General features: G+C 37.8%; 1 protein-coding gene across 1 annotated transcript; it reads left to right on the plus strand.

Annotated features, from left to right (window-relative positions):
- The first annotated feature begins 330 nt into the window (after positions 1-330).
- Positions 331-10,113, plus strand: LOC124290917 (UDP-N-acetylglucosamine--dolichyl-phosphate N-acetylglucosaminephosphotransferase-like). The gene is made up of 8 exons (XM_046727756.1): positions 331-560; positions 2,195-2,315; positions 4,433-4,646; positions 6,032-6,178; positions 6,997-7,081; positions 7,691-7,879; positions 8,758-9,001; positions 9,698-10,113. The coding sequence occupies exons 1-8, from the start codon at positions 397-399 to the stop codon at positions 9,761-9,763; spliced, it is 1,230 nt and encodes a 409-aa protein (XP_046583712.1). The 5' UTR covers positions 331-396; the 3' UTR covers positions 9,764-10,113.
- Positions 10,114-10,836: the final 723 nt, after the last annotated feature.

The following is a 10,836-nucleotide window of genomic DNA, read 5'->3' on the forward strand; positions in this document are numbered from 1 at the left end:
ATAAGTCATAATTTTTAATGATTTTTTCTTCTTTTTTTTGGTATATCATTATAAGGTAACACTTCTCCTCTGTTTGGTACAAACATGCGTTATAATGGTGTTTATCTAATGGATTTGAGCAATTTGTGTTAATGCGTTTTTACAATGTGTATTTTACTTTTTGTAATACAACACAATTTCTCCCAGAGAAAATAAAAGCAGTATTCCCTATAAGCTCCTTTCAGCGATATCTTGACGCCTTCTGAACAGCTAAACAGTAACGAATGATCGGCCTACACGTGCTGTGGCAGAGCACGAACACGTCCGTATCAGAATCTCGCGTTAGGTCTCGCGTGATCTGTCATGGCGTCGTAGCAGACTGCATTTGGTTCGTGGCAGAAACAATTTACTACAACCATGAATCTGGCTTTCAGCGACACAGGAATGACACTTGCCATCAACGCAGCTATGTCTGCGTGTGGCTTCCTGCTATGTTTAAACATAATTCCAAAATTTGGAAGCATGTTTGTCAAGGCGAATCTGTTTGGTGTGGACATGAGTAAACGATCTAAAGCCAAAGTGTGAGTATGCCTACAGCTGACGTACCGCGGGTTGTGTTGCATCAGCTGTCATTTCATTTCAGTGCATTCACATGATCAATTCTCGGACATGTCTGAACAAACGAATTGAAATTGATTTTTTATATGTACCCATGTCGACACGTTTCGTTTCATGAAATGCCTAATATGTTTAATGTTTTCACAAAGACTAAATTGAAAGTATACGTAGGACAAAGAGCTCTAGCATAAAGACAGGTTTCTTCTATTCTAAACATGCCAATACTGCTGGACATGTGTGATATAGTTGCAGAACATTTGGAATGTGGTTGAACTGCTGAACACGTATCATTATTTGTTCAGCCTATTTTTTCTTTAACAAGGAACCTATACTGTCGGATCATAGATTTTTCAGACGTCATACGTTTTTTGTTGTTTTTTTTGCTCACTTGCACTTTAATGAGGCATAACAAAGACTTTGCAAATTCTTGAATGATGGTTTGTGCTATAATCTAGACAGCAACTGAGGTTCTTAAGTGTCTGAATACTTATAACATGAGGATACAAGAACTGCCCACTGTGTCAGGGATGATCATGACAGTAAGCTTAAAATTGCAACTAACTAAAAATAGGCACAGATGGGATATAAGGGTTTGCAAGATTGTAATCTAAGGTCAGTGTGATGGCAACTTGAAACAAAATGTCACTGAAACAATATCCAACAAAATGTCTGTTTTAGTGTTAAATATGAACAATTACTACTTCTTAAGTAGATCACTCTGTATACATATATAAATGGAAATTGCACTATATTCTGTATTAGGAGACCAAGTGGAGACTACACTGATAGGACATGGCTTATGCACATTAGCTATGCCAAATATCACTAACTTGTTTGTGTGAGAATATATCTGGGAAACACTGAGTGCATAATAGGAATGCCAGCTCTCACAAATCACCAGTTTGATTACTCATTTTATGAACACACCATGTAGACCACAGTTCTTAAGAGCTATGACCTACCCACACTCAGTCTAATTTTGCCCTCCAATTGCATGATTATGTTTTGAACTGTCACTACCATAGCTATGACTTTTTTTTAACTCATATGAGTTTAATTTTATGCATACTATGTGCTATTAACGCTATTAGCAATAGCAGATTAGCTAATTACACTTGGTTTTGCTTCATTAATCTGGCGGTACGTCAAAAAAAAGTTTGGATAATCACCTTACCTCGTGAGCACCATTGATTAGTGCTGATCTTCATCGTTAAACTTCAATGGTAATTGATAAGTGAGGTGACACTTCTGAGTTGAACATGTCGTTAGTGTCATTTTGATCAATTAATAGGTCTCACTTGTGAAAACTCAACTGGCACTATCAAAATTAAGCCGTTAATCATCACGATTTCTTTAAACCCGAGTGAGTTTCTGAGTTTTGATTGTTATACAAACTGTAAAAAAAAGTCATTTGATACATGTAAATGTATATGATCTTATGTTCTTGTCTCAGTATGTCAAAGGGAAGTAACTCTACTGTAGTGGTGTACATAATGTTTTGTTTCAGTAGTCTGTATGTTTCACTATCCAAATGTTTTTGATGAAAAACGGAAGTGTTCGGATTAACATGGCCTGACTGTACATACTTCCGTTTCAGACCAGAGGCACTGGGTGTGATATGTGGAGCTGTGTTCCTGATTGTCATGTTCCTCTTCATCCCCGTACCCTTCTACAAGCACCTGTCGGACACCGACGCTGCCAAGTTCCCCTATCATGAGGTAATGGTTATCACCAAGAAGGTGGAGTTAGGAGAGTAGTTAGATGGGTGACCATGTTAGCATTTCGATGCCTCCATGTTACTGGGGCTTCATACCTGACCCACGTTGAAGCTCATGTAGCATGTGCTGTCTCCTTAGGCCAGGGACTTGGCTTTAAATATGTGTCTGGTCACCCAGCAGCGAATGATATCTGATAGGATCATTGTCATTGTCAGTAAACATCCAGTAGATGTATGATCTCATTCATTATACAGGAATATATGGATGTTTTTTATCATGCTTATCATTGTGTTTTAGTACTTCAATTCTTTAATTTGGTTTCTAACGAAGGAATTAGTGATGATGAAATATATGATTATGTCCATCATTAGTTACAATTGTGAGCGGTTAGTTGAGTAAACTTAATATTTTGAATATATATGACAATGAAAAGGCTGCTTGGAATGTTGCCATGGCAGTGCAATATTAAAGTGTCACAAGAGATTTTTTTATGTTCGGCAATAGGGCTTCCACGGGTACTCGAGTACTCGAGGACGAGTCGGGTTTAGCTGGACTCGAGTCCATTTTCAAGGACTCGAGGACTCGAAAAGGGGAGATAACTCGAATTATTGACGTTGACAGACTGCCTGCCATGTGCTAAGCATGGGCGGCCGTTAACGTCTAATATTAAGATAAGATATAACTTTATTATCCCGGAGGAAATTCTTATACATCCAACTGTCTCAATATGAATATGTACACAGTTCACAAAAATATACACAATAATTACATGCTCAAAACGAATGCTATTTACACAATAAAACTGACATGATATAATTCAATTAACCACATTGGTAAAGAGGCTGAATAATTCTAGTTATAATCACGTGATGGTGATTAAAAAATATGTGTTGTATTCACGAATACTTGATGGTATGAAAGACTGTCGAACTCTGTTTTGAGGGAAGGTAATCGACAGCAGCGTCCAGAAGGAAGTAGTTCAAAATGGTGAGATTAAATATGTCAACTATCAAATCTAATTTTAGTTGCCTTTGTGACAATCTGGCGCTCAGAGATAAAGGGAATATACTTGAAAGACACCCCAGAAATTTTGCATGCAGTATTAACAATTTTGAAAAGCTTGTTTTTGTTGCAATGAGACAGACCCCCATACCAACATAGAAAATTGTTGGTCAACACACTTTGAATAAAGGTTTGATAAAAAACTGTCATTACGGTTTTGTCAATGCCTTGACGATAATAATGTTCAGAATCGGAAATTAGGCCAGTACAGTGGCGTCACTGCGAATTTCACAGTAAACACGTCATTTATTGACAAGTAACAGTCATTGGTATACAAAACGAAGAGTACGGATGAAGGAACACAGCCATTTGGTTCTGCAGTAGAATTTGAGAGAAAAGAAGATTGATAGCCATTTACACTGACATACTGAGTACTATGTACCCTGAATTCTTTAACCCATCTGATAATGTTTTTATTAACACCTAGATTAAATAGTTTACTCCTCACACGGTGTGGCTGTATGGTATTAGTTGTTACAAGTCTGCAGATGAGAGTTAATATTATACATCGTTTGAAATTTCACTTCTTAAAATGATAAGGTAACTATCTTGACAATTGATAGACATAGAGAAAGATAAAAAAATCAAATGTATGGGCGTATCTTGATCTGGATAGAGAAAAGAGAAAAATAACCCAATGCCGCCTGTGCGGTATATCACTGCGTTTTGCAGGCAGTACAAGAAGAACGATGAAAAAAACAAGTGTCAAGTAAACATCCTAATACTGATTCTGACCAATGGGAAATGTTAGTCACATAACGATATGAAGTCGGAATGAAGTAAGTAGTCAGTTGTGTGATCGGAACACATGTCATGCAAATTACGCTATTGTTTGCTTGAAAGGTATGAATTTCGAGTACTCGGGTCCGAGTCGAGTCTCACCCCTCGAGTACTCGAGTCCAAGAAAATGGACTCGTTGAAGCCCTATTCGGCAAGAAGAATTTATGCTCAATATGTATTGTTTTGCTATTAAATTAATAGTCAATCCAAAGCCCTTTCTTTAATTAAATAAATAATTAATCATGAAATATAAGCAAGTCCTTACACTGTTTCAGTATGTGGAGTTTATAGCAGCCCTCCTGTCTATCTGCTGTATGATATTTCTGGGATTTGCCGACGATGTCCTTGATCTGAAATGGCGACACAAGTTGCTACTGCCGACAATGGCATCCTTGCCACTACTGATGGTGTACTTCGTCAACTTCAATTCTACAACCATCATTGTACCCAAACCTCTTAGGTTGTTGCTTGGGTATGATGTCAACTTAGGTAAGACATGGTGGCAGCTTTACATTCATTCATTTTCACTGTCACTAGTGTCAGTTCAGCGTCTGATCCATACAGTACTCAGGTCACAAATTAGGTAAACTTCAGCACTGTAGGTTGTGGAGAGAAGCTGAATATGTGTCAGTGGTCAGCCTAGCTCCTGAGACTTTCTAGGGCTTATGTCCAGCCTCACAGTGAAGCACATGCAGCATTGTGGCTCTGTTGGAAGTATCCCTGTGTTCTCCCAGCAGTGAATGGGTACCTGGTAGATTTAGATGGTAATGTGAATGTTAACCTCCTGCAGCCCTCAAAGATGAGAATTAAAGTCAAATGCAAACTGATCCTCTGACCTGGGTAATACAGATGTGCTTTGAGCATGCATTAAGGTGTGGGTCGGGCATATTATAGACAGGCATGTTATCATATGGATCATCAGAGTATTATCTGATGTTCTGTCATCATCATTCATTTTGTAAGTATGTACTACATTTTCCAAATGAAAACTGTAATTTTACCTCTATGAAAACTAAGGCTGTAACGATTCACTCGCATATTCGGTGAATCGAACCGTAGCCCTTAATGAATTCAATTCATTATTCGTGGTCATAAGAACCAAATATTCATGAATATTTACAATTTTTATAAGGGAGTGTGTTTTACTTGAACCCTATGTCCTTTTTTCAAAACGAGATATGCAAGAATGCAATATGTACTAGCCTTGTAGTAGCCCAAGTCATGTTAGTTTGCCAAGGCCACGCAAGGTACTGTCAACTATAACTATTACATACCAAATTTGAGTGTCATGAGATGACTGGTTATTGCTGAGACAAATTAACACTGTCACCATTGGCATTCAATATTGTGCATCAATCATTTAACTACAATATTGTATTCATGAATAATTATTCGTATTCGTTACCTAATATTCGTGATACGTATCATATTCGCAACATAGTGTATTCGTTACAGCCCTAAATTGAAAACTTACTTTTCTTATGTTGAATGTTAAGGGTGTAAGGATTCATCAAATATTCAGTGCCTTTAGATACTGTTGGGCAGTGTTGATGCCAGTATGCAATACAAGGGTGATGTGAAGCAGTATTAGTTATCAACTTTACACTATTATTTTGTGCAAGTACAAGAGGTCTCAAGCCACAGTTATATTACAGACACTATACATGAAATATGTCCGGATTCTGTTCATTATGTTTGATGATCAAAATGTTTCCTCTACTATGTTGGCATGACTTTTCTTATACTGAGCATTATGTTGCAGTCTTCCTGCTAGGATGTGTACAGGATTACTGATTATATATTATAAATTACACAGAATTGCTGTACTATGTATATATTCCACAGGGCTGCAGTACTATGTATATATTCCACAGGGCTGCTGTACTATGTCTACATGGGGATGCTAGCTGTGTTTTGCACCAATGCGATCAACATTTTGTCTGGAGTCAATGGCTTGGAGGTTGGACAGTCCTGGGTCATCGCGATCTCTGTACTCATCCATAACTTTATAGAGCTGTCAGGTAAATCACAGGGATACTGTGCCATATCCTCATTAAGCCATATTTTAAATGTCTTGTTGTACAAATGTCTCTGAATAAAAGTACATGTATATTATTATTATTAACGTAGCCATGTAGGTGTAGATCATGTATATTCCCTTCCAACCATTGACAGTACTGTACAGACTTGTGTACACTTTAAACTATTGTTCTTCAATTACCTGTCAGTTCACGCAGTTGCTGTGTCGTCTAGTAGGGGCATGTATCTATTTATAGACTAATATAGTCTGTTTTAATCAAGTTTATGAAAGGGAACCTATTTCCAACTCTTGTGACATAAAGGTCAAATAAACCCTACTCTATACATGAATTTGAAACCCTACACTGTCTGATATTGAAGTGATGTTGTGAATGTCAAGTTGCAATGTCAAACAAATGTTGCACACATTGTTAAGTTAGAAACATTGCCACAGTGGTCTGACCTCTCACTTGCTTCCCTTGTGCTGTAACCATGCTATTGGTTGGTTCATTGGTTAATACTTAGAACTGTGATGTGTATTCACAGGTTATGGGGGATTTATTGTATGTATAAACTCTTGAAATATTAACAAGCTTTCATGACAAGCAAGGGCTACACTGCTGACTGGTTATTGTATCTTGAACAGTGTCTGACTGTCATATTATTTCATTATTATTATTATTGCATCATGCTGCATCAGGTGGAAGTGTTCCTGTGTGTGAAGGTAATCGCTCAGTGGAAGTGTTTCTGTATGTTTGCTGGACCAGTCAGACTGATATCTTGGACATGTATTTTCATGATGTTCTATTTGTCATTGCAGGAGATTATCGGTCAAACCATGTGTTCTCCATGTATTTCATAATGCCCTTCTTTGGAGTGTGTTCAGCGCTGCTTTATCACAACTGGTGAGTTTGTAAGTGAGTGAGTTAAAATTTAACGTTGTATCGGCATTGTTTCAGTCATATAGCGACGGTGAGTTTGTAAGTGAGTGAGTTAAAATTTAACGTCGTATCAGCATTGTTTCAGCCATACAGCGACAGTGAGTTTGTATCTTTCCTTTGTTATTACTAATCAGCTTCTGAAATGCCAATCAAAGAGACTAAAAAGGTGTTTTCAGAGAAATCATAGCAGACGATTTTTCCATAAATACTCATGTTCAGCTCTCAATGTCAAAAGCAATGGTGTATATCTGAACTGTTCCATCACAGTGACATGCTGTCAACCATATTGACATACTGACCACCAATCCTGGTCACCTCTTATCAAGTGCACAGGTTACTATGGTTACTGCAGACCAATGTAATTGCAGCAAGTCATAGCATTTTGTCTGTAAGAGATTTTATCAAAAACTGTATGATCTGATTATAACACACCCACCCATTCATACACCACACCACACCACACCACAACACAACACAACACAACACCATAACAACACAACACAACACAGCACACACAACCCTTTTCTTTCACCTGCAGCCTTCCATGTGAACCTGTGTGTTGTTTTTCCCCAGGTACCCATCGAGAGTGTTTGTGGGTGACACTTTCTGCTACTTTGCTGGGATGACATTTGCAGTTGTTGCCATCCTGGGACATTTCAGCAAGACCATGCTGCTCTTCTTTGTCCCCCAAGTCTTCAACTTCCTATACTCTGTGCCACAGTTGTTTAAGCTGGTGCCCTGTCCTCGACATCGCTTACCCAAGTAGGTATTACATGGCTGAGACAGATCGTCACATAGTTGTACGCTGCACAAATATATGAAACACTCAGGTTCAATGGAGGCACACAGGCAGTGAGAGGTGCATGTGTGCGTCCCTATCCACACTAGTGGTGTTCCAATTAATTGAAATAATTGAAGATTGGTCAAAGTGACCAAACGACCAGGCAATCGATCACAGTTTCTCATAATCGAACACAAACGATTTTGGAACTACTGTTTTAGTGTTTGAAACACTTGATGATGGAACATATCTAGGACGTTGTCAGGGCCTGAAAACTTGTTTAATTCTTAGAAAACTCACTTCACTAACTGAAAAGTCATGACTGAATATTTCTTGAAGACCCCAGAAGGTTTATGTTCATGATATATCAACATCACTTTAAAGTAGCAAGGTGCATCATGTGATACATATCTGCAATAACGACCTGAATAGAAAATCTGAAAATTGATGCCAACCAATTTTTATCGATGATTGTTCGTTAGTAATAAAGCAATCATCAATTATGAGATTTCAACCAATTCTCAACACTAATCCACACCCCTCTGTTTCAGAATACTTACCATATGTACATATATAAATGTTAAGTTACTGTTTGTTCTAAATATGTACTAATTGTAACACCTAAATACATCATTTGAAAGTATCAGAATGTCTTGTCCAGTCTCCATATAGCTGGAATATTGTTGAGTGCGACATTAAACAACAAACAGACAAATGAACATATGTTTGAACCAAATAACCACAACTGCAAAATTTCGGGTCTTTTTAGAACTACTGTATACTAACCAGTCATTGAGGATCAGCAGATAGACTGAAACCTAGCTATATAGTCATTCCTATGTATCCATTTGTACTTCAGATATGACCCCAAGTCTGATAAAGTTGGGATGAGTTACACAACCTTCAAAAAGGGTGACCTTCACCCTGTCGGTGACCTGTGCCTGAAGGTGCTGAGGTTATTATTCCTGGTGGAGGTGAAGGACGGGCAGGGGGAAGATGGGAAGTTGACAGAGTGCAACAACTTGACTCTCAACAACCTGATCCTCAAGTTTATGGGACCTCTACATGAGAGGACTCTCGTTATAATAATTCTGGGTTTTCAGGTGAGAGAACTTTCGCCTGCTCCAAAAACTCTAAAACCGTGGCTTGTTTGTCTTTATAATAACTGTAAATTTGTGTATTTATACTGTTAAGAAAAAGTGAAGAAGGAAGAAAAGTGATTGCTTAGATATACGTAGTTTATGATGTTGTCACAAGATGAAACATGTCTCACCCACAGGATCTGAATCCACAAAGTTTGTACCACATGTTTACACATCGTTTAGCACAGCAAACAAATATTCTAATAAATATCTACTTACATGAAGACTAGTAGTGGTGATATTTATGTTATTTTCAGTGTATTCTCAGTATCTAACACACAATATCAGTCAGTGTCAGTTAGACATGTTAGACTAGACTGACTGACTGACTGAGTTTGATTTTACGCCGCTTTTAGCTATATTCCAGCAACATCACGGCAGGGGACACCAGAAATGGGCTTCACAAATTGTACCCATGTGGGGATTCGAACCCGGGTTTTTGGCGTGACGAGCCAACGCTTTAACCACTTGGCTACCCCACCGCCCCAGACAGGTTAGAAGCTGTAATATAAGTGAAAAGCAGGTATCTTATTTGTTTCAAATTTTTTCCTCTTATTTTGTAAGAGGATTTCATTGTTGAACTTTTGGGAATTTTTATTGTAATATTGGTTGGACGATTGCTTACTCCCTCAATGTTGTATTTTTGTTTTGTTTCAGGTATTCTGCAGCGCTGTTGCATTTCTCATCCGATATCAGCTGTCAAGACTGTTTTATGATTCATGAATCAAGCCATGATTCATCTGTTGTTATATTTTGTTTTGCTTGTATTTTACAACATCATTCGACTGTGTTGATTATTGTCAAACATATTTATTACTTAGTTTAGGTAACCATGGTGAAATTGTTGTGCCATTGCGATGTGTGTCTGAGAAAATATACCTCCACTGTTTATGGTTCTTCGATTGTCTTACTTTTTTCAATTTTATTTAATGGTTCACAAAAGTATTTTCCAGAACCATGGGGTTGCAGTAAAGATAGAAACAAGAAGTGGAAACAGTTATGTTCCTTGACATGATCCAGAATCTGTATCCACAGTATGTGTAGCACTATGCCAAATGCAAGCCTATAGTAAAGTACAGTCGAGCACCGTTTTGTCGAACTCTGATAACTCGATATCTCGGTTGTCTCGATATAACATCTCGGTCCTGGCAAAATCCTTCATAATTTATCATTATTCAAGCTTTTTTAACTCGATGCGGATGTCTCGATATTTCGGATATCTCAATATAATATCATGGTCCCATCAAGCAAAAGTACCCTATTAACTCGATATTTGCAAAGAAACTTGATATTCACCTACCTTTCATGGGCAATTATCCCCTCTGAACTGAAACAGGGGAGATGAGGAGTTGTTGTTTTAACAATGTGTGGTAGTATTGGGATGTGGATGTTTTGGGATGTGGAAGTTTTGGCATAGAACCTGTTTCCACATGTTTACAGACGGTGTGGCATGAATCAAAGGGATCCGGTAGTGTAAACTAATTAGGGCTAATTAAGTTGAAGGTGTGACTTGTTTGTTATTTAATTAGGATTAATTAAGAAGGAATTAATTAGGAAGTACTCACTGTTACGACTAAACACTACTGATAACGGATTATAGTATCGAATCAAAACATACTGAGAAGCATTTTGTTTTGTTTCATAGTGGTATGTGATGATTTGCCCTGGTCGGATGTCTCGAAGTTCGGATAACTCGATATTTTTTCTTGGTCCCATGAATATCGAGACAACGGTGCTCGACTGTATAGAGTTACAATAGATTGTAACATTACGAACATTGGGTGGATCAGGACCCT

Source organism: Haliotis rubra, unplaced genomic scaffold (assembly GCF_003918875.1).
Source record: "Haliotis rubra isolate DU_JTF1 unplaced genomic scaffold, ASM391887v1 Scf478, whole genome shotgun sequence".
NCBI lineage: Eukaryota > Metazoa > Mollusca > Gastropoda > Lepetellida > Haliotidae > Haliotis > Haliotis rubra.

What these genes read in the sequence shown, in the direction of transcription:
- LOC124290917 (XM_046727756.1), top strand. Translation starts at nt 397, where the DNA reads ATGAATCTGGCTTTCAGCGACACAGGAATGACACTTGCCATCAACGCA. An exon ending in CCTCGACATCGCTTACCCAA is followed by an intron (nt 7,880 to 8,757) that starts GTAGGTATTACA and finishes TTTGTACTTCAG; the next exon opens with ATATGACCCCAAGTCTGATA. An exon ending in TAATAATTCTGGGTTTTCAG is followed by an intron (nt 9,002 to 9,697) that starts GTGAGAGAACTT and finishes GTTTTGTTTCAG; the next exon opens with GTATTCTGCAGCGCTGTTGC.